Source organism: Acinonyx jubatus, chromosome D3 (genome assembly GCF_027475565.1).
Source record: "Acinonyx jubatus isolate Ajub_Pintada_27869175 chromosome D3, VMU_Ajub_asm_v1.0, whole genome shotgun sequence".
Taxonomy (NCBI): domain Eukaryota; kingdom Metazoa; phylum Chordata; class Mammalia; order Carnivora; family Felidae; genus Acinonyx; species Acinonyx jubatus.
The window spans coordinates 28,669,547-28,697,415 of NC_069392.1; the positions used below are offsets into that span (position 1 = coordinate 28,669,547).

Sequence of the window (27,869 nt, forward strand, 5' to 3'; positions counted from 1 at the left end):
AGTGAGCACCCCTCCTACTGGGAGCCACTCTCTTGGTGCTACTTCCCCAGGCCGAGTCCACCCCAGGCTCTCTCCATAAGCCTCACTGGTGCCCAGGGACCCAGACTCACCTATGAGGCAGGCAGTTCATCTCCCAACCTGAGCGGTGGGTCCTGCACCCTGGGGGAGCTGGTGACAGCCCCAGTGTGGGGTTGACAGCCCCGGGAGATGCCTCTCCCAAGTGCCTGTGCCCTGGCCAGTCCAGCTATCTCTTGTGTCTCTCTCACAGGGACATTGTCTCATTTTGTTTGTGGGGGTTCATAGCTTCAGTTAGGGACCCCAAGTCTTCAGGAGTGTGGGCAAGGCCATTTAGCTCTGGGAGAGCCCAGCACCACCAGCCCTCTCTCTTTCAGGGGAGGCAACAGTGTGGTGTGAGGTGGGGAGTGGAGTCACATGTTCACACTTCCACATGTTAAAGTGGGTGCCACACAGCATATGTTGAGATGCAGTTTCTGCTCTAAGAGCTCCCATGTTCCCACGGGGAGGGACAGATGGAGGCCACCATGCTGGCCAGGTCCTCTGGGGGGGATGGGGGTGGCCAGTCGACTCTATGGGGCAGGGCTGAGGGGCTCAGGACAGGCTCCACAAAGACAGACCACCTCAGGGGTAAGTCCAGTTGCCTGCCGTGCTCAGGAGCCCGGTCCCCCAGGCGTGAGGGTCACTCTGGGAGAAAGGAACCATTTCTTGGGGGGACAGCCATTAGACCCCAAACACAGAATTGCGGGTGACCAGAAGGGAGGCACCACACTGTAGGATGCCATCTATACTCATTCTGAAAGAGGCGAGGCTACAGGGTGAGAGAGCAGACCCATGGGTGCCAGGGCTGTGGTGGGGGCCAGCAAAGGGGCAGGAGGGTATTACTGAGGTGGGGAGGGAGTGGAACTTGTGTTACAGTTCAACACAACCATCTTCAACAGAGAGTGAATGTTACTGAATGTAAGTTCTCCTCTGACATGAGAACCTGCTGTCCCTTCCTTGCCCCTTTCTTCCGTTTTGAGCCCATTCTGGGGTTTGTTCTTTCTCCTCTCACCCCCTCTCCACTCTCCTCCCTCTTTCCCCCTATAACTGAGCTGAGCAGTGTGTGGGGAATGGCTGTAGGATTTGTTCTTCCTGATTAGCAAATCTCATCTCGTTCTTTTACTTCTCCAATGAGGGAAGGGGGACGTTGAGTTCGCGTGTTATGGGTAGGAAATGCGTGTGCTGCTGTGGGCTTCGTCCCCATGGCTGCGGACTTGGGCAGAATCCCAAGAATCCCCCCACCCGTCTGCACATCAGATACCCGATGTCTGTCTCGTCTACAAGGAGAAGGTCATGTGTTTCATGCAGAACTTTGTCCACTCCCATCTGATGGGATCAGGAGATTAGGAGGTCACTCCTAAGTTCTACATGAGCAGCTGCAAACTCCAGGTGTCCAGAGCTCACCTCAGATCCCGGGAGCCCTGGCTCCAAGAGGTGCCAAGTGCCTGCTTCGACACTACAGGCCCAGTGGCCACCAGCAAGGTCTCAGTTTAACGTTGAATCCAGGTGCTGGCTCCCTGGGGTTTGCTGTGTTTCCTTCATCGTGGCCTTTGTTTGAGATTTCCAAAATAGAAAAAAATATCAATGGTTTGATAAATTCTCAAGATTTATAAACTGTATGTTGTATAATAAAGAATTCTCACTATAGTACACCCTAACTTGGGTGATATATTAAAACATGTCAGGTATACAGATATAACAGAATAAAATTTCCCCAACATTTATACATTGGTTGCAAATGCATCAAAAACACTTGTAAATATTTAACAAAAGTGACAAGCCTAACATATAGATCTGAAAATGTCTTAACATCTTACGAAAGATACACACACCATATGAGATTCACAAAAGCTTGTGCTAAAAGTACTGAACTATGTTTAGTTTCTCTTTGGATTGTTTCTTATTCTTCCTTAGGTGTGTTCTCAGCAACCCCAGGGCTCAGACTACCCACTGGGTCAGCGGGCTGTTTGGCTCCAGGCTGGGCGCCACAGGAAGGCCCAGTGCTGTCACTGAGTGAGTCTGGCCTACCCTGTAACAAAACTTCTCCACAGGTTGAGGAACTCTTAATGACAGCCCAGCCCTTCATATTTATTTTCAGCTTCTGACCCTTAGCTTCTCTCCCTGAGATGAAGGATTCTTTGGTTTCATGTGGACGGGAGGTCCAGATCTGCTGTCCATTTATTTGGAGATCTAGCCTGGTGTTTTGGGATGGGTAACCTTCTTCATGAGCAGTTCATCACACCCTGCAGGGTGGAGGGAGGGGTGCTCCCTATGCATGGCTCGGTGCTCCCACCTGGTGATGGTAGGGGGCCCAGGTCCTGTCCTGGGCTCCTTCCCCCTAGTCCTCGGGTCTCAGTTGTCTGTGCTCACTCTTTCTTGCTACCCAAAGAGAAACAAAGACAAGCCTCATTTTGTAAAGGATGAAGACATTTTGGCTTTCTTCCCTCATGAGGTGGGGTCTTGTGTCCCTTTTCGGATACCAGGGCTGGGCAAAGAAGGCTCCTTGCTGGTCTGCTGGATAAGCTCTTGGAGGCCCCATGTAAGAAGCCTGGCTCCCCTGAGACTGCCAGGCTGAGAGGCCATGCAGAAGCGTTCACATCGACAGTGTCCTCTGTGCCCAGTCCTCTCTGGTCTCTACTGCCCTGCTGAGCCCTTCCCAAATTCCTGGCCCCTGGATTCCATGAGTACAGATGACTGCTGGACACTGCTGAGTTTGGGCTGGTTTATTAATGGCACATCTTTTTTTTTTTTTTAATGTTTATTTATTTTTGAGAGAGGGTGCACACGCACAAGTTGGGGAGGGGCAGAGACAGAGGGAGACACAGAATCCGAAGCAGGCTCCAGGCCCTGCGCTGTTAGCACATAGCCCGATGGGGCTCAAACCCACGAACTGTGAGATAATGACCTGAGCCAAAGTTGGACAGTCAACTGACTGAGTCACCCAGGTGCCCCTTAACATTCCACATCTTAAAAAAACAATAAAAATATAACATTTTGTCTCAGTCCGTTCAGGCTGCTATGGCTTATAAACAACAGAAATTCATTTCTCACAGTTCTGGAGGCCAGAAGTCCACAATCAAGGCAGATCCAGTGTGTGGCGAGAGACCACTTCCTGTGTCCTTGAGTGGCAGAAGGGCAGAGGGAGCTCTCTGGGCACTAATCCCATTCACAAAGGCTCCACCTGTGACCTAAGCACCTCCTGCTGCCATCACCTGGAGGGTTGGTTTCAGCCTAGGAACTTGGAGAGGGACACAGACATTCAGACCATAGCAGTGTTCAGACACACTTGGCCTACTTAACTGTTACAATATTCTTCTGGTCTACTTCACGTTAACTTTTCTTGTTTTCGTGTCAGTGAGAATTCTTGGCCTATCACAATCTCACCAGTTTGAACAGATGACTGTTGACTATCTGCTTGATGCCTGATGCATCCCAGACCTGTGTGGGAGCCCCCCTTGGCCTCTCGTGCTGCTCTTGGCACCTCTGACCACATCCGGGCCTTGTGGCCGTCGCAGGATTCCCCACGTCTGCCCTGTGCCACAGAAGCAGCTATTCTTTAAAGAATGTTTGGGGGCCAGCAAACATGAATACTTTTGGCTTTGTGGGGCCAAGGTCCCAGACGCTGTTGCCCAAGGGTGTCTGTCAATGACACACAAGGTGTACTTTCCTGACCCTGCTCCAAGATCCGAGAGCCCAAGTCGGGTGTCAGGTGTGCACATGGAATGGCTCTAGGCACTCCCCCCTTGGCAGGGATATTTCATTTAAAACATTTCATTTAAAGGCCATGAGCACCTGTTTCAGTTTAGCACACAATATAGGTACACCCTACTTCCTATGGTTTGTGGCTCTGTCTCCCACTCAGATGTTTTCCTGCATGGATTTCCTCAGCGCGGTTTCGGAACTTCCTTTGTAGAACTGACAATCCTATAGGTGGTGGGCATGTTTCCGGGTGGGCTGGGTGTATGTCTGCCCCACTCAATAGCAGCCTCCTGGCTCCCGGGATCTTGTTCAGCTCTGTCCAGCCCAGGTGCTTCCTTCCTGCCTGGCTCCTAAGGGAGGTGCCAGACAAGCTGGTGAGCTTGGCCTGGGGAAGCTGAGTCTAGGCAGGGTGCGTGTGAAACCGGGAGGCAGTGATGCTGTAGGAGAGGGGAGTGGGCTGGACATGGGGCGGCTGCGCCGCTGGAGCTGTGGGGCATGGTGGGGAGCAGCGGTTCGCCTGCGCTGGAGCACAGGTGCACAGCACACTCAGCTTTAAGGTGTTCGTCTGTGCCAGCTCGTCTTTGACACCAGGCTTTCCCATGAAGTTATAGCTAGTTGAGTATCAAGCGTTTCTAAAGAACCCCCTGAAGGAATGTTTTTTCCTTTGTGCAAATAGTCCTTTTGTGCAGAGGGTGTTCTGTGGCTTCTTGGCACAGACACAGGTGGGTAACACCTGACTGAACATCAGTCACTCGGGAGTGTAAAGACACGCACTGCACGTCAGCACAAAGCCAGACTGCCGAGCGAGTGCAGCGAGGTCTCCCTGGACACTGCACCACAGCAAGCCCTTCCTCGGGTAATCCTGTGTGTGTGTGCCTTGTCCAGCTCTCTGGGGCTCACCGCCCCCCACCAGACGTGGAGGCTGGTTTGCGTACTTCCAAAGCACATGGCTGTTCGACGTTACCCCATCTATGAAACTCAGGGAGCGCAGGAAAAGATGATGAATTCTCAACAACTGACCGTGGTCCTTGCCAGGTCTGCCGTTAGCTTCCTGCTTGTCCGAGAGGGACCTGGCCTGTGGTGGATGCTGGGTAAGCGCTGCCCACTTGCTGGGTGGGAATGGCTGTGAACCCCTCTTACAGGGTTACCAGAGGTCTGGAGGGGGATCTGCAGAAGGTTCCTGAGGCAGGTTCAGATGCACATACTGGGCCACCCACTTGCCCGAGCTGGCTGGCCAGAATGGCACAGCTGCTTTGCCTTTCAGGGCAGGTGGCCTTGAGGTGGGACCTGCTGCAGTCCCAGCCTTCCAGAGGCGCCCTCTGCCCTGGAGGTGGTGGCAAGGGGATGCTTGGACTCCCCAAAAGAACATTCAGATCACACCCTGGGCCCATGAAAGTCACAGCACAGAATACCCCAAGGCCATGCCTGCTGGCCGTGAAGGAGCCTCAGGCCTTGGGCATCAGGCATCTAGCACAAACTTGTGGATTCTGCTAATAACCAGGAGGGCTGGAAGAGGACCCGGTCCCACTGATACCTAACTACAGTCTGTGAGGTTCCCACCAGAGGCCCCGGCTATCCTGTGCCCGCACTCCTGACCCATGGAAGCTGTGCCAAGGACAGGACAACAGAACACACTAAGCAGAGGGGTGCCTGGTTAAGCGTCCGACTCTTGGTTTTGGCTCAGGTCATGATCTCACGGTTTCATGAGCTCGAGCCCCGCGCTGGGCTCTGTGCGGATAGTGCTGCAGAGCCTGCTTGGGATTTTCTCTCTCTCCCTCTCTCCCACTTGCGCCGTCTCGGTCTCTCTCAAAATAAATAAATAAAACTTAAAAAAAAAAAAAAAAAAAAAGGACACACTGACCAGAGCTGCACACAAGAAACGTCTATAGCTTCTCCCAAATGAGTTTTCTCCGATTGTGTGCAGCTTCTCCACTAAGAGAGTATTAACGAAGACTTCTTTGAGACACTAGTGAGTCCCTCTCAGTGGCTGGGTTGGGCTGGAAAAGGTCTTCCTGAGGGTGAGGGTGACTGAGGACACATGATGAGTGATGCTTGTCTAGTGACATTCCCTTGGGGAACCACAGGTCTCTGTCTGGCTGCATTTCCTGTCCCCTGGGCACCCGCGCCATGGCCTTCCTCATCTTTCTGGATGATAACATCGATGTCGGTGATGAAGAAGCACCAGTTGGGCCACTGTGGACTGTGCTAAATCAAAGTGACCTCTGAATGAAACAGTGCTTAAGTGGAAGTCCTGAAAAATGTTGCTCGGCTAGGAAAGGCACTTTGGAAATGGGGAGAAAATCACAGGGATGATTTCGAAGAGCCATCGGACAGACGTGGCTGGGTGTGCGGAGATGCTGGTGGGCTGGGAAGGGTCTTGATGAAAGCAACTTACATGAAGGAACACAGGCATGGCCTGGCCCCCAAGGTACCATGTGGACACGTAGACATGGCCTGTCAGCAAATGTGGTTGCTACTGGCCTGCAGGCAGGTGACCGGAAGGGAGTAGGGCTTCCCACATGGCCTGAGGTGAAGGCCAGGAGGCCCAGCCCAAGCCCTGCTCTCATTCTTTTGTCTGTTTAATAGGTTGAGGAACACCATTGGTAACTGGACTTCCAAGGACAGGTTTTATTGGCCAACACGAGGCATGTGGAAACATCTTTAAGGAAAAGCAGGCCTTTTGTACTGTGGTAAAATGGAAAGTGGAGAAAACTCTGTCACAGGGTGTGAGAGACCTCCTATGGGCCTCTGCCCGAGGCCATGCCCAGATCAGTTTTGAGGTGTCACCCCAGGGTGCCTCATGCAGACATCCTGCACAGCCTGAGGGAGATCTGGGGATGGGCTGGACCTTGGCAGACTGTAGTTTCCACCCAAGCCCAGTTCCTCAGGGTCCATCCAGGCTCCTCTTCATGGCTGGCAAGACTGCACGTAGTGATGCACCACAGTTTGCTTCTCTGTCCCTTCATCTGTCAATACATTTGGGGTGTTTCTAGTTTGGGGCTGTTATGAATAAAGCTGCTATGATCATCCATGCAAAGGAAAAGAAGCCACTCCCAGAACATTAAGGTCCCTAAGTTAACAGCAAAGGGACTGGCCATGAGAATGCACACACCCTTCTGGTAAAGCACAACCGTGGATCTACACAGAGGCTCCTCCTCATCGAGCACCTGCCTGTCATTGCGGGAGAGCTGCAGGGACGCCGCTGTGCCCACTCTGCAGCCCACCCTGGGATGGTCAGGGAGATCAGCTTAAGTGCTTCCAGCAAGGGGGCCGCACAGCTGTTGGGAGACAGCAGTGCTCCTGCACACTTGGGTCCCGTGGCGCAGCCAGCCACCGACACCAAGTCAGGTCTGAGGAGGGACATGACAAGGACTATCTGGGACTTTGCAAACATGAAGCATCTTCTCCAGGCTGGGTGTCAGAGTGGGGCCCCTGTTTTTGATGATGCTGCGGGGAGTCTGAGACTGGTCAGGTCTGTGGTGATTTGCTAACGTCCTCAGATCCTGTTGTACAAAACCTCGGGCCCCGTGGTGGGCCGAGAGGAGAGCCACGCTGGTTCAGACACCAGCGTTTCTAATACAGTTGGTGCCACTGCGGTCCCAGGTGGCTCAGCTGAATGGACAAAAGTCCTGGCCACCAGTCTTTCCCTATAACATCCATAAAGCCTGGCTGGCCTCAGAACATGCTTGCCTATCCACAAGACCCCATGAGACACACAGGGCCTGCAGGGCTGTCACAGCCCAATTTGGCCCCCATAAGTAGAGATTTGGCCACAAGACGTCCCCGGACACTGCTCACCAGCATGTGACCCCAGTGGGACAGCCCAGAGCCCAGTGCACGGTCAGTTGCCTGTGATCCTCTATGCACCTCTGCTGGTGCCTTTAACAGGAAGGTGAGGGCCAGGTATGGACGCCGGGTCTGCGTCTGCCAACACCTCCTCTCTACCATCTCCAGGGGCAAGACACAGGCAGTCAACACACACAGCACACCTCAGACATTCTGGAAGTATCTCTGGCTTTAATAAACCTCATGCTGACTTGCACTACCCTGTCCCTTTGTCTGGAACACACACCTCCATGGCTGTTTTTGTAAATATGGTGATTCTGCCAAGAGACAGAGTCCCCAAGATTCCTGATGAGCTGATGACACAGGCATATACAAGGGGCGGGGACACCATTTCCTTGGCCATTGGGTTCACAGCCTCTTGAGGTTGTACCAGCTCCAGGCCTGATGCCTCAGGGCCAGAGCTGAGGCAGGGTGGACAGCACCCCCACACAGGCTTCCCAGCCATGGCAGTGGGTTCTGGCAGGGCTGCCTGATGGGCATGCAGAGTAACTGAAGGGGCTCGCCTCTCCCTTCCCCTGCTGTACAGGCATGCCCCTCCCTACCAGCAACTGCCTGCAGCGCAGCCCATTCCCAAAAGTGCTGGTGAGGGTGGGATGTTGACACCACTCTGTGCGTTTACAGCTTTGCTTTAGCAAGGAGGCTAGGTATGTTCCGAGACTTATCCAACAATCCTTTGCTGTTTAGCATCAGCCTGTGGCTGCCTGGCCGTGGGCAGGATTAGCAAAGGTTCATTTTTCAGAATGACCACCCACAACCCAGTGTCCCACTGCCTGTGGTCATGTCACCAGATGGGTGCCTCTTGCAGAGAGAAAGAGAAGGGAGGTGAGCAGCAGCACTGAGCAGCCCACGGCTGCTGTTCTAGAACGTCCTTGGTATGTGGGAGTCATGGCAGGGCTGTGGCTCAGCCAACCTCCATGGTCTCTGACCTGACAGCCTCCCTGTGAGGAGCACCCCGAATGTGGCTCACTCGGCAGTTCCCCTCATGTCTGGTGAGGTTCAAGTGCCTGCAGCCTAAACAGAGCCTCTCCTTCGGACATTCATGATGTGGAAATCCCTCTAGATGGGTCCCCCAACATCTGGTAGCCTGGCCACAGGACACTCTGGGGCCAGCGTGGTCCCTCCCAAAGGTGCCGGAGGACACTCTCCAGCACCTCTGTCCAACAGGGCCCATGTGGGTAAGCCAGTCCCCAGGCAGGGCTGTCAGTGAGCTCCAACAGTGTGCCGTCCCCTCGGGAGTAGCCGTAGGTCACTGGGGAGGCTGGGCAGAAGATCCGAAGTATACGTGGTTAGCAGTGCAGTGCGATCTTTCCTCACAAGGCCTGGGTCTGTGATGGAGGGGCTGTGCCTCTGTTTTGGTGGCCTGGGTCAGACATTTGTCTGCTAGATCCAGAACGCTTCCGCTCAAGCAGACCAAGCCAGATTTGAGTAGGCTTCCCATCAGCTCCACTTCCAGGGCCCAAGGCCACCAGCTCACACCTGAACCTCTGTGAGTCTGGCTGCTGGTGGCTGCAGTGGTCCCGCTGCCCACCACACAACCACACCTACCATGTCTTGGGTCATGAAGTGCCACCACTAGGCCTTGCCACTCTGAGATCCACGGACTCCACTGCATTTAGAGATCCTTGCTCTGTGGCAGTGGCTCCAACTGACCTGCAGAGAAGAGAGACCACAGAGCTCTTCAAGGACGCTGGGCTCCCCTTGTGGATGTATTCCTCCAAGACATGGGGAAAGGCACATGCTCCAGCCCCTCTTGTGGAAGGTGAGCAGGTCTCAGTGGTAAGTGCCCTAGAGCACCCCAATCCCCCTGAGCCCTCAGGTCATTCCCTCTGCAGTACACGGAGATTGTTCTGGCATTTCAACTGCACTTAGCAAACCTGCCTTGTGGTCCATGTTTCAACCAAGCAACCAAACCCTGGGGTCCTTTCTAACTCCTCAGGCTGCAATGAGTCCAGACCCTCTGTTAGTGGCCCTGTTCAATGGGTTTGGCCTCATGCGTCTCATATTCCTGCCACCTGGATCCCACACGTGTTCTCCAGATTTCTGTCTGCATGAGGGTCTTCTGGACCACTGCCACTTCATCACGGGCCACACTTTGTACCTCACCCTTTGGGGCCTCCTGGGGCCTGAGTTTAGTTATAAGGCAAGCTGTGAGGTGGGGGAGCTGGTCCTGAGTATCCCACATGGACCCTGACCCAGGGGAAGCCCTTCCAGGTCTTTTAGGTAAAGAAGGACTGACCTCTTCAGGCAGGGACCAAAGGGGGCTTTTCTGGCAAAACAGCCAGTGCAACAAAGGGGTTTGAGGCCCCCAGCTTTCCTACCTGCCCACAACCTCCATCCCAATTTCCAGGGCCAACTTCCTTCCCAATCAATAGCCCAGCTTTGACGGCTGGGCCCAGCCATGCATGGAAGGAGACTGGGTGCACTGCCTACTTTGGTTGCTAATTCCCAGTTGCCCTGAGTGCACAGCACTGGCTGGGACTGTGTCATTGATGGCTGTGTCAGCCATACTTAATTCTGCTATGCTTTTCACCCTGAAGCCGCCCTTGCCATCCTTGGTCTTCCCCTCTTTGGGGTGGCACATCCTCCCACGGGTCCTGCGTTTGGCCTGGCCCTGAACCATGAGCTCTCTCTGCCCAGAGTTACCTTTGCCATCAGCCGTGGCCACCCTGCTTCTGCCGTGTTCTCTTGAAGGGTCTGGTCACTTCTTTCTACTGGTTCTGGCTTCAGCCCTGTGCATCAGAAGCTCCTGGCCATCCTTGGGTATAAGGAGCCACATGGAGTCAGCAGGACCTGGGGACCACATTCGGTACCCCCCACTGGACAGGGGTCAACTGTCCTGCCCATTGGAAAGTCTGAGGATGGCTCTCAGAGCTAACTCTAAGGGGGAAGCAGGGTGTCACCTTGGAGAATTTGTACTTTGAACCTGCAGGTTTGCAACTGGAAGTTTATTATAAAATAGTATCCCCAGGTTGGCCTCTCACCTGGACCACAGATGCCCAGGTGTCTGGCCCGGTTACTCTTTGTAAACTGCAGTCACTGTCAGACAGAGGCTGTATTTCACAAAAGGAAACATAAGCCGGGGTATCTGGGTGGCTCAGTTGGTTGAGTGTTTGACTTAGGCTCAAGTTATGATCTCACGGTTCGTGGGTTCAAGCCCTGTGTCGGGTTCTGTGCTGGCAGCTCAGAGCCTGGAGCCTGCTTCGGATTCTGTGTCTCCCTCTCTCTCTCTCTCTCTCTCTCAAAAATAAAGACATTTAAAAAAATTAAAAAAAAAAAAAAAAAAAAAAAAAAAAAGGAAACCCAAGCCTTGTGAAGAAAATGAGGACTCCAAGGACTGGACACCTCTCGTAACTGGAGGAAGATAACTGTGACTGGTTGTCCTCAAGGGTCCTGATGCACGGTTACTACATGCCTGGGTCAGGCCAAGGCATGGGCTCCCACCTCCGTGTCCTCCACATGTCCTGACAAGAGAGTGGATGAGTCACTGCTAATCGGGTAGAGTGACCAGATGCTGATGCGCTGATCCCCGGACCCTGCAGCAAGTAAGCCATTGGCAGCGAAGGCCACACAGTGGACAGTAGCACTGTGGAAGGACAGTACAGCCAGTGGCTTCATTGTCCGCCAGTGAAACACACGGACACGATGGTCCCAGCCTGCAGTGGCCAGGATCTTGCGGTCTGGCCGGATCTTGACATCAGCAATCCCGGGATTGGTGAGTTCATGAGTTTTGCATACCTACAAGATCAAGAGCAGCAGAGAGAACCATGAAGTGGCTTTAGACTTGTCACAGGGGCTCCCACCTGTGGACATCCCCGGTCTGGCAGCTGGAACAAGGAGGGAAATGCAGGCTGCCAAGATGATTGCATGTTCCTATAAACTTACCCCCTACCTCCCAGGAGCTAGGCACAGACCTCCTGAGGGGAGCAGCCTGACCACTGCCCTTGGCTGAACCCTTGGGTTATGAGAGGAGACTTCAGCCCCTTCCCTCAGAGAGCCCTTGAGGTCCCACAGAGCTACTCTGCTTCCCTTTCTATCAGGCCCTCAGGAAAGACCTCAGTGGGCTGGGTCCTGGAGTCCTTCATCACAGAAATACACTGCACTCTAATGAAATGCAAGAGGCATTTCCTGCTTGATAGAAGAATAAAGTCTGCATTTCTCCCTTCTAGGGAAACCTCACACCGACCCCAAAGCAAGAGGAGTACAAGAAACAAACTCCATCTTCAGCAAGAGGGGTTGAAGAGCCACCAAGAAGGGGAGCCAGTGGGTACAGGTAGGAGGAGTGGGGGACAACAGGAAGGTGCAGGTCACAGGAGCACCTGCAGAGCCTGCCACACTGGCCATGGCTGAAACCTTAGTCCCTAGCCTGGTTCTGAGAAGGGGGCAGGCAAAACAAAACAAGGAGTTGCACAGACGCATTCTATCTGTGTTGAGCCATTGGAAGCCAACCGCTCTCTGGGGGCTGAGCGCTCCCACAGTCAGTGCTGTGTGATGACCCCTCCTCGACACATGCCTCCTGCAACAGGTAGGGATCCAGAGCTGCCTTTGTGGTCACAGGACCACTTGTGGTTATACAGAACTATCTCATGCATGGCAAGGCAATCTGGCATCTCTGTCCCCACACACTAAATGACAAAGGCACTCTGCCATCATTGTGACAATGCACAATGGCCACTTTCTTCTACTGATCCCATGATTGGTCTAGCCCTGTGCACCACAAGCTTTTGCTGCCCTGAAGTTTGCCGTCTCACCAGCACACCCTTTTCTCCTAATTCACTTCCTAATGGGGCCATAGCAGTCTTGGTTAAGAATTCCTCATCTCTGCAAAGATAAAACTAGGGAAAAGGAGGAAAGAAACATTTAAAAACAAATGGTAGGGGCACTTGGGTGGCTCAGTAGGTTGAGTGTCCAACTCTTGGTTTCAGCTCAGGTCATGATCTCACAGTTTGTGAGTTCCAGCCCTGTGTTGGGCTCTGTGCTGACAGCATGGAGCCTGCTTGGGATTCTTTCTCTCTCTCTCTCTCTCTCTGCCCCTCCCTACTTGCTCTCTATCTCTCAAAATACATACATACATACATACATACATACATACATACATACAAATGGTAATATTCCTTGGAAGCAAACAAATATTGCCACCAAGCATTTTTGCCATAATTTAACAAAACAAAACTTCATGAAGCAATCACCTCTATAAAAGAAGAACCCAAAGTAGCAAACACAGAAGGAGGAAAGCTGAACTGACAGAGCACAGGAAAGAAGTAGAAGAAAGAACTCAAAGAAATGAAGGGGAATGGGAACAGCAGAAGGAGACTGGAACTAGATAGGAAGAGCAGGAAAGATACAAAGTGAGCAAAATGAAAGAGAAACAAAGAGTTACAACAGACTGGAGAGAAAACAGCAGATGTAGAAGACAGGTGGAGGTGCTCTAACACTCAATGATTTAGAAAATCAATTCTAATTTCTAGAAATTGAGTCTTACAATCCAAATCCAAAGACAGGCTTCAGGATGGTCAATGTTAAGATATGCCTTAGGAAAATCACCAGACTGAGGGGGGGAAAATAAAAGCCCTTTGGTGGTCAGGCAAAAAGATCAAGTTGACTGTGAGTTAAGGTTTAGGCTGTCCTCAGAATGTTCCATGGCCACATCTGTGGCAATAGACAGAGAAGGCTGTGAGGGCAGGCACGGTCCAAGAATTTTATATCTAGCCAAACTGCTGTTCAAGTATAAAAACAATAGACAAGCATTTTTGAACATGTAAGGACTCAAAGAATATGTTCCCATAAGCTCTTCTTGAAGGACTGGAAGATTAACTCTAGTCTCATAAGAGATAACCAGAGAACTTTAACAGATGATCTGGCAGAGAGTAGGGAATCTACTTACCAGTGGGATTAGGTCTAAAACAATATGTGGATTATGGCTATAGAACTGGTTATGCAACTAACTGAAATATGGGAGGATACTGAGAGAGATGGAATTTTTGTTAAATTCATTGATTTGTTCATCTTTTGTCATTTGGGGCCTAAGATAAAATAGTCAACCTCATACTTGACAGATTATCTGACAACCCACTGTAAGTAATGACAAAAACAACATTACTTCCTTCCCCACCCTTGACACTAGGTGCCATGATTTCCTAGAACTTGCCCTTGTATTTCTCCATACAAATATACTCAACAGATTTATAACTGGATTACAAAGTTAAATCCAAATCTGTGCTATGTGTAAGAGAGACACCAAAAGAATGACTGGCAAAGATATACCAGGAGAGTGCACACAAGAGAAACAGGGGTACAGTGTCAGTAATAGGAAAGGTTGAATTCAGAGCCAAAAGCATAAAGACAGACTATATACCATACTTATCAATGATAAAGGGTACAATTCACAATGAAGAGCTATGACTATCTCTTTAAGAGATAAATAGGCATATCATTTATGAAGCAAGAACAACAGGAATGTGGCTCTGATGGAGTAATAACTGGTACCAGACCAGTCCTCATGCTATAAACAACTATCAAACTGGACAAAATATACCAAGCAACTGTGTCTAGGCAGTGGACAATAGGTGGGGAGGGCAGCTGATGAGGTGGGCCTCTCAAAAACCCTAGCAGCAATCTGCCCAGGGAAATGTCCCAGCCATGAAATCTAGGTGGTGCACCTCTGTGCACATGAAGCTGAGGAGGCAGAGATCACAGAGTGGGGCAGCTAGAGCAGCTAAATTTGTGGGGTGAGCCAGCAGCATGGAGGGAACTGGGGGAGGGACGGAAGGCCATGTCTGGTTTCCCTATCCATCCTTGTGTGGAAGGCTGGGCTGTGCAAGCTCAGGACAGCACACGAGGTTTACCAGACAGTGGCTGCAGCAGGGTTAAATAGAATAGTTATAAGAGATTCAACAGTGATCTCCAGTGCATCCAGCCACAGTGCAAACACTGCCTGACATCCCAAGACCAACTGAGATGACACAATGGTCTTACTTCAGGAATGAGGAACATACCTTTGGGTAAGGCCTACCCTGGACCTACTGTAACAATGCTAGAGACAGAGCTCTACATGGTCTGAAGGGGAGGCAGAGTTTGGAAGGTGAGTTCCACCACTTCGGAGGAGCCTGGGAAGGACCTTGGGCTTTCCACATATCTGTCCTGACAGAGCATAATGCCAAACCTACATAAGTTCAAGGTCAACAGCCAGTAACTGAATTGCCTGCAATAACAAAAGTAAACACTCTTCAGTGCAAAAGACTAGACTGTATTACAATGTCTAGCATGCAAACAAAAAATTATTAGACATGCGAAGAAGCAGGAATATATGACTCATGGTCAACTGGAAAAAAAACACTAAATAGAAACTGACCCAGAATGACACAGATATTAGACATATCAAAGACTTTAAAGCAGCTGTTTAAATGTTTTTTAAAAAATGAAAGAAAGTGCATTCAAATAATTACTAAAAATAATTGTCTTGATGAGTGAATAGACAGGAATTATTAGCAGAAAATGGGAGATTATATGGGGTGCCTGGGTGGCTCAGTAGGTTGAGCGTCTGACTCTTGATTTCAACCCAGGTCATGGTCCCAGGGTCGTGGATCGAGCTGTGTATCAGCTCCACACTGAATGTGGCGTGCTTAAGATCCTTTTTCTCTCTCTCCCTCTCTCTCTCCCCTCTCCTCTGCTTACACTCTCTCTCTCAAAGAAAGAAAGAAAGAAAGAGAGAGAGAGAGAGAGAGAGAGAAAGGAAATGCAGATTATAAAAAAGAACCAACCCAGAACAACCAACAATATTTTAAAGGAGACGAACAAAGTTGGAGACTTAACGTTACCTGACTTCAGGACTTACTCTAAAGCTACAGTAGTCAAGATAGTGTGGTTATTGATGAAAGAGACAGATTAAGGGAACAGAATAGAGAGTCCAGAAATAGACCCACATAGAGTCAACTTGTCTTTGACAAAGGAGCAAAGGAAACATAATGAAGGAAAAGACAGTCTTTTTAACAAGCAGTGCTGGAACAACTGGACATCCACGTACAAAAATATGAATATAGACGAACACCTTACATCCCTAATTCACAAAAAATAACTTAAAATGGATCACAGCTCTGAATATGAAACACAAGACTATAAACATCCTAAAAGATAACAGGAGAAAAACCTAGATGATCTTGGGTTTGGCAATGACATTTTAGATGCAACACCAAAGGTACGATCCATGAAAGAAAGAATTGAGAAGCTGAGCTTCACTAAAATTAAAATTTTCCTGCTCTGTGAAAGACAATGGCAAGAGAATGAAAAGACAAACCACAGAATGGGAGAAGATATTTGCAAAAGATGTATCTGATAAAGGACTGTTATCTAAAATATACGACGAACTCTTATGACTCAACACTAAGAAAACAAACAACCTGATTAAAAAATGGGCCAAACACCTTAACAGACACTTCACCAAAGAAGACATACACATGGCAAATAAGCATAAGAAAAGTGCTTCTGTCATACATTCTCAGGGAAATGCAAATCAGAACAACGACTAGGTTAACACTGTATGTCAATTATACTTCAATAATAAAAATTAAAAAAACCAACATCAGTGAGATACCCACTACACATTTGTTAGAATGGCCAAAATCCAGAACACTGACAACACCAAATGCTGACAAGGATGTGGAGCAACAGGAACTCTCATCCACTGCTGGTGGGAATGCAAAACTCTACAGCCACTTTGGAAGACAGCTTGGTGGTATCTTACAAAACTAAACACAATCTTGCCACATGATCTAGAAATTGGACACTTTGGTATTTACCCAAAGAAGCTGAAAATTTATATCCATACAGAAAACTGCACATGGGTGTTTATAGCAGCTTTATTCATAATTGCTAAAACTGGGAAGCAACCAACATGTCCTTTAATAGGTGAATAGATAAATAAATGGTGGTGCGTCCAGACAATGGCATACTATTCAGTGCTAAGAAGAAATGAGTGGGGTACCTGGGTGGCTCAGTCAGTTAAGTGTCTGACTTCAGCTCAGGTCATGATCTTGCAGTTCATGAGTTTGAGCCCCGTGTTAGGCTCTGTGCTAACAGCTCAGAACCTGGAGCCTGCTTCAGATTCTGTGTCTCCCTCCCTCTCTCTCTCTTTCTCTCTGCCCCTCCCCCACTCATTCTCTGTCTCTCAAAGAAAAAAAAAAACAACATTAAAAAGAAATGAGCTATTGGGGCGCCTGGGTGGCTCAGTCGGTTAAGTGTCTGACTTCGGCTCAGATCATGATCTCACAGTCTCTAGGTTCGAGCCCCACGTTGGGCTCTGTGCTGACAGCTCAGAGCCTGGAGCCTACCTCAGATTCTGCGTCTCCCTCTCTCTGTCCTCCCTGGCTCACACTCTGTCTCTCTCTCTCTCAAAAATAAACATTAAAAAATATGAGCTATCAAACCATAAAAAGACATGGAGCTATCAAACCATAAAAAGAATCTTAAATGCGTATTACTCAGTAAAATAAGCCAATCTGACCCCGCCATGATGTTCTGGAAAAGACAAAATCAAAGAGACAATAAAAAAAATCAGTAGTTGTCAGGGGTTAGTGAGGGAGGAAGAATGAACGGGCAGAGCACAGAGGATTTTCAGGGCAGTGAAAATACTGTGTGTGATACTATAATGGTGGACACATGTCATTATACACTCATCCAAACCCACAGAATGCACACCACCAAGAGTGAACTTATGTGAACTATGGACTCTGGGTGATAACATGTCAATGTGGGTCCACCAGTTATTTACTTTTTTTAATCTTTAAAAAAAATTTTTTTTTACCATTTATCTATTTCTGAGAGCGAAAGAGAGAGAGAGCGCACACAAGCAGGAGAGGGGCAGAGAGAGAGGGAGACAAAGAATTCGAAGCAGGCTCCAGGCTCTAAGCTTGTCAGCACAGAGTCCGATGTGGGGCTTGAACCCACGAACCGTGAGATCATGACATGAGCCAAAGTCGGATGCTCAACCAACTGAGCCACCCAGGCACCCCTCATGTGGGTCCACCAGTTATAATAGCTCTCCTGCTCTGGTGGGCTGTGGATAACAGGGGAGAGGCTATACATATGTGGGGGGACAAGGGGCATATGGGATATGTCTATACCTTCCTCTCAATTTTGCTGTGAACCTAAAACTGTTCTAAAAAAAAGCCTTTTGTTGGGGCACCTGGGTGGCTCAGTAGGTTGAGCGACTATCTTTGGCTCAGGTCATGATCTCAGTTTGTGAGTTCAAGCTCCGTGTTGGGCTCTGTGCTGACAGCTCAGAGCCTGGAGCCTGCTTCTGATTCTGTGTCTCCCTCTCTCTCTGTCCCTTCCCCACTCATGCTCTGTCTCTCTCTCAGAAATAAATAAACATTAAAAAAATTTTTTTTAAAGCCTTTTGTTAAAAAAATAAAGAAGAACTATAATAGAAAATGTAGAACTGAGAATCTCAATCGTTGAAATGTAAAATTTGTAGAATAGGTTTAACAACAGACTGCAAATCATTAAAAATTAGTCAGTAAAGCAGAGGACAAATCAATCAACATTATTCAACCCGAAGAGAGAAGAGTGAATGAAGAAAACTCAACAGAGCTTCAGGAGCCTATGGGGTGATATCCAACTGTCCAACTGTCGAACTTATGAAAGCCCCTACATGGTCAAACTCTGAAAACTACAGATGAAAAAAATCTTGAAAGCCGCCGTGGAGTGAGACACATGGTGCATCTGGGAATAATGATAAGATATGATGAATTCTCATCAGAAACTATGAACACCAGATGACAACAATTAAATTAAATTTTATTTTTTAAGTGGACTTCACACCCAGCATGGAGCCCAGCACGGGGCTTAAACTCATGGTCCTGAGATCAACACCTGAGCTGAGATCAAGAGCTGGATTCTTAACTGACTGAGCCACCCAAGTGTCCCAGTACAACAGCTTTAAAGTGCAAGAAGAAAAACAAAAGCATCATCCCTAGGTCCTATAGGCAGAATTCTTTTTATTTTATTTACTTACTTACTTATTTATTTTAATTAATTTATTTATTTTTAACGTTTATTTACTTTTGAAAGTGAGACAGAGCGTAAGCAGGGGAAGACCAGAGAGAGAGGGAGACACAGAATCTGAAGCAGGCTCTAGGCTCTGAGCTGTCAGCACAGAGCCCGATGTGGGGCTTAAACTCACGGAACCGTGATATCATGACCTGAGCCGAAGTCGGACGCTTAACCGACTGAGCCACCCAGGCGCCCCCAGAATTCTTTTTTAAAAAAGAGGGTGAAATAGACATTATATGTATTATATACTACATACTCTTACAATAAAGTAAGCTAGAGAAGAGAAAATATTAATAAAATCACAAGGAAAAGAAAACACATTTATTGAACTACACTGTATTTATTAAAAAATCTGCATATAAATGGACCTGCACAGTTAAAACCTCTTGTTCAAGGGTCAACTGTACTATGCTTTTTTTTTTAAGTTTATTTATTTTGAGAGAGAGAGAGAGAGTGCGACTGAGGGAGGAACAAAGAGACAGAGAGAGACAGACAGACAGACAGACAGACAGAATCCCAAGCAGGCTCCACACAGTCAGTGCAGACCCAGATGCAGGGCTCAAACTCATGAACCGTGAGATCACGACCTGAGCCGAAATCAAGTCAGACGCTTAACCAACTGAGCCACTAGGGTGCCCCTATACTATTTTTATTTCCTCTAAGTTCTAATAAATAAAAACTGATGATTTAGCACAAAACCAATAACACTGTAAAGTGGAGTTTAGACGGTGTATAGAAGTAAAATGTATAACAGCGGCAGGAGAAAGGGTGGGAAGGTGGTAACTGGTATTCTAGCATGGGGTTCTGACGCACATAGGGGGAGTGTGGCAACATTAAGCAAGGTTGGGAATGTCAATGATGCATACTATGGGCCTGCAAGGGCCTCAGAAGAAAATGGCAAAAGCTATAGCAAAGAAACCAAGAGAGAAAATAAAATGGAAAACTGAAATATGAATACTTGATTAACACACAAGAAGGCAGGAAAGGGGTAAAAGAGGGTCAAAACAGAAGTGACGAGTGGAAAACAAGTATCAAGACGGCAGCCTTAATGCTGGACACATCAATAATTATATTAAGTGCAAACAGACTAAGTGCTCCAATTAGAAGGCAGAGATTGTCAGAAAGGATTAAAAAGCAAGACTAAGAAAGATGCTTTTTAAATATAAAGAGATGGACATTGGTTAAAAATAAGGGAGATGTGGGAAATGTGCCTTGAAAAGAGAGGAAACAGGAGAAAATTAATGCCACTTTATTAGCATCAGACCAAGCCGACCTCAAGACACCTGAAACTAATGTAACATTCATTGTGTGTCAACTATGCTTCAATTAAACAACGACAAAAAAAGATGTGACAAGAGCTACAGAAGGATATTTCATGATGACCAATCAGCAGGATGTGGGAACCATCGTAAATGCGTGTAATGACAGCGCTTCAAAATTCATGAAGTAAAACAGACAGAACGAAACAGAGAAATAGGCACATTCACAGCCACACTCAATGATTCAAAGACCTTGCTCAGTAACTAGCAGAAAACCGGACAAAAAGATCAGTAGGGATATGGAAGACTTAAATGCTACCAACTACCTTGACCGAGGTCACGCTGATGGAACACCACCCACCAACTGCAGAACACACGCGTTCACCAAGATGTAGCATGTGCTGGGCCAAACACAAGCCTCAATAAATATCGAAATGTTGACATCATGCAAGTTCCTTCACTGACAGCAGAATTAAGCTAGATTAAAGATATCTACAAAATCAACAAATATTGGCAAATTAAATAATTTACTTCTAAGGAATAACTGGATCAAAGAAGAAATCACAAGAGAAAATAGAAAGTATTTTGAACTGAATAGGGGCACCTGGGTGGCTCAGTCAGTTGAGTGTCTGACTCTTGATTTCGGCTCAGGTCATGATCTTGAAATCTGTGGGTTAGAGCTGCATGTTGGACTCCATGCTGACAGCGCAGAGCCTGCTTAGGTTTCTCTCACCCCTTCTGTTTCTCCCCAACTTGCGCATGCGCTCTCTCTCCCTCTCAAAATAAATAAATGAACCAAAAAAAAAAAAAAAGAAAAGAAAAGAAAGAAAGAATTTTGAACTGCATAAAAATGAAGATACAGAAATCAAAATTTGTGGGACAAGACCCACAAAGGCTGGTGAGCTGGCTGGGAGCTGGCTTCCCCACAACCCAGTGAAGGGCCAGTACAAACCCACAGAAGCACCTAGAACTGTGGGCACCATCAGTGTGCAGATTCACACACTCAGAAGCTCCCAGTAAATGTTCCCTAACAGGTGGCTGTATCAGCTTCTGGAAGAAGTGCCTGAGGAGTGAGACTGCCTGGACAACATTTACGGTTATGAAACAGCAGCGATGAAATGCATTCCATGTGCAAAACCAGCTCTGTGAGAGAGATACCTACATCTGAAGAAAAGTTGAAGGCAAAAGATTAAAAAAAAAAAAATCTACAGGGGCACCTGGGTGGCTCAGTTAGTGGAACATCCAACTTTGGCTCAGGCCATGATCCCACAGTGTGTGAGTTCAAGCCCTGCATCGGGCTCTCTGCTCTCAGTGCAGAGCCTACTTCAGATCCTCTGTCCCCGTCTCTCTCTGCCCATCCCCCGCTCACACACGCTCTCTTTCAAAAATAATTGCTTAAAAAATAATTTAAAAAATTTTAAAAGCTATAAAAAGAAGTAGTAAAGTCAGAAGAAATCTGGTATGAACCATATTAATAGTTGGCAAAATAGGCTTTTAGGCAAAAATCCTTTTCAGAGATAATGAGGTCACTAAAGTATAAAGCTTCATTTCCCTAGGAAGATGACCACTCTAAATCTGTATGTTCCTAAGCCAGCTTCAAAATGCAGAAGCAAAAATGTCTAGGATGCAGGAAAAATTACGGAGATGTGCCTCAGCATGAGGGTCTCCCTGCCGCTTCCAGAGGCGCCCAGTCCCGGGGCCAGGACTGCCTCAGTGTGTGCAGGTACAGCTGCGCGTCTAGCAACGAGAGGCACTTCCTTCTCACATGTGGAATACTTATGTCAACTGGACCGGCCTCCACATTTCAAAGAGCTGATATCATTCAGACCTTATTCTCTGAACACACAGCATTAAGTTAGGAATTGAAAAATAAAAAAATAACTAGGGGGAAATATCAAACATTTGGAAACATAAATCTGATCAGCTCAGCAGGCAGAGAACAAATAAATATCGGGTCCACCCAAAAGTGAGCACTGATGAAGATGGTGACATCTCCCAACATGGGACACAGCCAGAGGGTCACAGACAGACTTCAGCTGCTGTGGGGAATGGATGGCAGAGAATGAGTGGGCTCCATACCCAGTTCAAGTCAGAGAAACAGACCAAGCTCAGAGAACACCGGATGAGAAAAGGGAAAGATCAGAGCAGAAATGAAACAAAAAGACTTATAAAGATCAACAAAGAGGAGTGCCTGGAAGGCTCAGTCGGTTAACCATCCGACTTCAGCTCAGGTCATGATCTCATGGTTGGTGAGTTTGAGCCCCGCATCGGGCTCTCTGCAGTCAGCACAGAGCCTGAAGCCTGTTTCAGATTCTGTGTCTCCCTCTCTCTCTGCCCCTCCCCTGCTCATGCTCTGCCTCTCTCAAAAATAAACACTTAAAAAAATTAAAAAGAATTAAAAGGAAAACAAGTAAAGATCAACAAAGATAAGATTGATAAAGGATAAAAATGGAACAGTTTTGTAAATATAGCAGAAATCTAAACAATCGTTACAAATAAAAAAGGCAGTATGAAAATACCTTGGAGGTTTTTATGCTCATAGACAAATTAGTTCAAGAAGAAAATCAAGCCTTCCTTGCAAAGAAAATGCCTGCTCCAGTGGGACAGGCCAAGAGTGACCCATGGCCACTCACAAAACTGACCTCCTGCCAACTTATCCAGAGATCAGGAGAGGAGGGGACGCCTGGCTCCAGACTCTAGGGCTCCTGATACCCCGACACCATAAGCAGAGTGGAGTAACAAGAGAGGGGGTGAAACTTAGTCTACTGAGAGACAGACGGATGGTCCTGAACAACTCCGGCCCAGCACCACAGTGCGGAAATGGTCATGCTATGTAGTGGGTTATTTTAGCACTATATAGTTGTTTTAATATTATAAAAACCAAAAACATGCAATATATTAAATTAACTGACTTGAGAAGAAAAGCCTTGAGTCTGACAGCTCAACATCCATTCACAATCCAGATTCTTTCCCTGCTAGGAGTAGAATGAGGATCTGATATGACGGGAACCTGCTAAAATCCCACAGCAAATGGGGTGTGCCATCCAACCCATGGCATGGCCAGGATCCTTGCCGCAGTCCCAGCCTCTACTTGGGATGTCCTGGGTTCCTAGCCAGTGCCATCAGCACATGGGCAGCTCTGCAGTGACCTGTCCAGGGACCTCCATGCCCACCCCGCATCTCCTGGTCAAGGGCCCCCTCCTGCTCTTCCAGGGCTCTGTCCAGTGCCTGGTTCTACAGTTCACGGACCGCAATTGCCAAGCCTGGCCTGCACTGGAGGACTGTGGGAGCCAAAGCCTCTGTGCAGGTGTGAGAAGGCAAATGCTATGTGTGCCCGCACGTGAGGGTGTGCATCTGCCTGAACCTCTCTCCATTCTCACGGACCAGACAGGGTGGCTGGGAATGAGGACTGATGACCATCACTGTCCCTCATACTTTGCTCTTTTGTGGACTTTGCCTTAAGCCAGTGGTTAGCCAGGGGATTCCTGGGCTCAGAGCCATGGACTCCCTGGAACCCACCTGGGGCCCTGCTTCCAGATTTCCTCCTTCTTAGTCCATCTTCATGTGAATTTCACAGAGAGATAAGGGATGCTTTCAAGTTTGCTCTCTGCTGATGAACACCGAGAGTCCAGGACAAATGGAAGAGGAATGTGAGTTTCCAGAGAGGCTCCTGAACTGGGGTTCTTACACATTGGAAGCTGGGTGCAGGGCAGAGAACACCTTCCATGCCAGTGTCGCCACCTAGAAGGGGCTAAGACACCCAGTGCTGCCCACGGGGGCAGGAGTGACTCTGGCCCTGAGGCAGAAGCACAAGGCAGGCTCCCCTGGCAGGAATGAAGAGAAGCAACTGCAAAAGCTTTGATGGGGACCTAAACCAAATGAGGCCAGTCCCTGTCCCAGGCTTGTATTCCAGAGGAGGAGGAGGAAGAGGAGGAGGGCGGCCCAACAGGGACTGTTTGTGGTGATGGTGGCCAGAGCTTTGTTGGTTCTGCTATGTTCCTGAGATGCATATGGTGGGTTGGGTTGTGTCCACAATTTTCTTGGTCTCGGGGCCCTCCAGTCTCCTTCCTACCTGTCCCACATGACCTGCTATTGATACTTTTGAGGAGAAGAAGGTCAGGGAGAAAGAGGGCAATGGCCACACAGCAGGACGGGAGGATGCCTGGCCAACCAGCTGCCGGTGCAATGCGGGGAAAGTGTGGTTGGTCTGATTCCTGGCCCAGGCTGCCTGGGGTTGGTGGGGGGGGGGGGGGGGGCTTAATATTACTTAAAGGCCTAAAAATACTGCTGGCTGTAAATCAGTCCCTGCTTCAAGGCCATGGGCCCTGCCCAAGTGTGGGAGGAAGGAGCAGGTCTGCACACCACCTGTGTCTGACGACAGCCAAGGCCCAATCCCCTGGAGGCTGGAGGGAAAGCCACCTCTGGAAGGCAGGCGAGTGGCCCAGTGTCACCACGTGCTCCTGAGGCCATAGTGTCTGGATGAGAGTGGCTGAAGGCCCTTGATCACTGCTGTGGCCCCTGGCCGCACCCATCCTGGATGAGGACCCTCTGGGAAGGATCCGTGGCCACTAGTGGCTCTCATAGCACATGACCTCAGGTGCCAGGAATGTGCACGCAGCAAAGCCGCCATCTGGTTCCCATTACCCACGCTCTGCTGCGGGAAACCTCATCTGTGTCTTTGCTCCCAGCGCCCGCCCGGGAGAGATTGATTTGGGCTCATTAGAGAGTCCAACAGCAGGCTGTGAGGTGAGGCACATCTGTGCCCACGTGGCTCAAGGACTAGGGCGGGCGGCCACATCGCAGGGCCAGCACGGTGTGCTGAGGGCCTTGGGGCGAGGATGCCTGTGGATGCCCGTGGGTGCTGGCCCCTGATACTTCTTCCTCAGAGGCCTGTGCGTCACAACCTGAAAATTTCCAGGGCCTCTGGGGCCAACTCTGAAACTGATGTGCAGTTGTTTCTGGGTGAGGCAGCCGTTTTTAGTGACTGTGCTCAGCAGGAGAAGCACTGTCCTCCTCCTTTGATGTGTACTACTGAGTGAGCCCCCCTAGCCTGGCGTAACACCATCATGTAACCACCACGTCCATTCCACAATGCATGGCTCCCCTTCTGCTTTAACTTTCAAATTCATTAATAATCCCCTGTGCTTCAACTTTTCAATTCATCAGTAAATAAAAGTTCATCTCTGGACTGGAACATGCACCATAAATTTAAGTCTTAAGTTCCAGCAGCTGTTTCCCGAAAAAGCCAGCAGAAACCAGGCAGATCGGGGCCAGGTCAGCAGAAGGGGACCCTTCCAGAGGTCCAGGGGCTTGGGGCAGGGTTCTCAGGGAAGCCACTTGAGTCTTCAGCTCTTTGCAAGGTCAAGGCTCATGAAGTTCAAGCCACAACAGGATGGAGCACTGGACCCCACAGTGGGAAGGTGGGGGCACTGCCTGGTCCCCACCAGGCTCGAGAGGCAGAGAGAAGGGTATGAGGGAGAACTCCACTGCCCACCTGGCTGGGCTTGACACCCAGCAAGGTGACCTCCACTGCTGAGGACATGAAGACCCAGCACCAGAGTGGCTCTGCCCCATTCTTAAAGATGACAGCCGGGGTGCCTGAGTGTCTCAGTCGGTTAACTAACTCTGGATTTTGGCTCAGGTGGTAATCTCACGGTTCATGAATTTGAGCCCTGAGTTGGACTCTGTGTTGACAGTGTGGAGCCTACTTGGGATTCTCTCTCTCTTTCTCTCTATCTCTCTCTGCCCTCCGTGCACTCACACGCTCCTCTCGCTCTCAAACTTTAAAAAAAAAAAAAAGATGACAGTCATCATGAAGCCATCATGAAGACATTCATTCCCATCCCCACCCAAGTCCACAATTTCAATGCCTTGGGACCCTCCTACCAGGATGGAGGCATGAGAAACTTGGTCCTTGACAGCCAGCTCGGGCCCCATTTGGAGGCTTGTCTAACCCTGCTTCCTGCAGGGCCTCCGTGGACTCTCTGTGACAACATAAGGACAGAGGACAGATGGGTAGCTGGCTTTACAACAAGTCAGCCATGTGCTGACACAAGCCAGTGTGCTGACACAAGCCGGTCTGCTGGAGAGGAGTAATGCCAAGGAAGCATGAATGTGTGCCCTGTCCCCAAATGTGACATGTGACCCCCCCTTTCCCCTCTCTCTGGGCTCTGGCTGGCTGTTCCCCATCCTCGGGTCCCTGCTCAGGTCCCACCTGGAGAGATGCCAGGACAGCATGTACAGTTCCAGCCCTGCTGCTCCTAGCTCTGATTTTCACCTCTGTTCTCTGATGGGACCACTCTTTTTAGGATGCCAGTTCCAACTCCAGCTTGGACATGAAAGGCCCCTCCCAGGTCCCACTCTGCTTGACTTCAGTGTTCCATCCTCGGGTCTCTCTATTATGGAGAATGGCCATTACCATTCTCTCTAGCACCCTCTCACCTCGCTCGTTCTCAGTTTCCCTTTCCCTCAGGACTTCTCACCCACCATGTGAAACCCCTGCCCCTGCTGTCCTCACTCTGTCCTGCCTTTGGGATGATCTGATGGCCATGTCCCACCCCTGGGTTGCACCCAGGACCCATGATACCTGCTAGGCACTGCAGTGTTGTGCCCTGATTTTCCTCAGGGGCCCACCCCTCTGCCCCAACTCATGTGCCTCAGGGGCTCGTTGGCCACTGCCCAGGGCCTCTTCTTCTGGCTGTGGGGGCCTGGGCTGGGCAAGTGTGAGGTGAGGCAGGCTTGCCAGGCTGTGGACAAGGCTCTCCCATCTGGAGAGGGGCCTTAAGGAATGCCTTCATCCTCGGCCTCCTGTCTCCACCAAGCTACTGCAGAAGAGGGCAAACATGATCTCTAGTACTCTAGTGATAGCACCTAGGTGAGGCCAGGAGCCAAGCCTGCTGCTGCTTCTGCTGGCAGTCTCCCTGAGCGCCACACATCTCCCATGCAGGGCTCTGTTCCCCCACCAGACCTGGGTTTACGTCACTGCCCTTCCATGCAGCTTCCACTCGCAGCCCCCCGGGACCTGCCCTAGTGTGAGGCTTCCCGCCCGCCCTCCCCCCCATTCTACTCCCCAGGTTCCAAACAGGGCTGAGCGTGCAGGCTGGGCCACCACATGCTGAGCACCAGCCACAGGCCCAGACCTGGTCTCCCGGTGCTCCACGAGTCACGTGGGAAGGGAAAGTCCAGTGAGACATTATGGGAAGGTTTTCAGCACCGCCCCGCTCCGCCTTGAGGCCTCACACCCCTTCCTGGCTGTGGCCTCTGGCCGTGAGGAATGGCTTCCCTGGGGTTGGCTTACAGACTGCCCCGGGGGCGTGACTCCGTGGATTTCTCCACACTGGGTCGGTTTTTGTTGATTAATCAGTTCCTTACTGACCGAATTCCTCTGAGTTTTTGCAAATGGGCTTGCCTACTCCTGGACTCTACATGCCTTTTCTCTAGATGGACAAGACGTGACTGCTGTTAACCCAAGGTCTGAGAGAAACCCAAACCATGTGAACGGTTCACAAACGCCCACGCCCCCTTCTTCCTGCGCCGGCCCCGCGGACAGGCTGGCCTGCACCCCGCCTCGCAGTGATTAATTAGCCAGGGATCTGCAACAACTCCTCTTCATGCCTAAATATTGTTTCAGCCTATCAGACTGTTAGTGCAAAGCAGGATAAATGACACTTCGGGTCTGGCGCACTGACCTGCAGGGCCTGCTGCTCATCCAGGCTCCAGACAGCCAGCGCCTTCTCCGCAGAGCCCGAGACGCCCCTGGCCTTTTGGGAGTCAAAGTCAAAGCCCATGACGGGCTCTGTGTGGCAGGCGACACGGCTGCACACCTTCCGCTCAGAGACGTCCCACAGTGCCACTGATCCGTCCTCATAGCCGGCCAGGAGGAGTGGGCGGGGACTGGACTCGGCCTGCGGGGACAGCACAGCAGTCAGCTCCCAAAAGGTCCTGGTATGTTTTGGGGGAGAA

General features: G+C 49.6%; 1 protein-coding gene across 2 annotated transcripts in view; it reads right to left on the reverse strand.

Annotated features, from left to right (window-relative positions):
• Window positions 1–2,796: 2,796 nt before the first annotated feature.
• GNB1L (G protein subunit beta 1 like) overlaps window positions 2,797–27,869 on the reverse strand; it is a 67,973-nt gene continuing 42,900 nt past the window's right edge. For both annotated transcript variants that reach the window (XM_027049723.2, XM_015081817.3), the window contains 2 exons: window positions 27,596–27,811; window positions 2,797–11,337 (listed from right to left, as the gene is read on the reverse strand). In XM_027049723.2, the coding sequence (XP_026905524.2) occupies window positions 11,020–11,337; window positions 27,596–27,811 (534 nt within the window). In that variant the 3' untranslated portion in view covers window positions 2,797–11,019. The remainder of the gene's footprint in view (window positions 11,338–27,595; window positions 27,812–27,869) is intronic.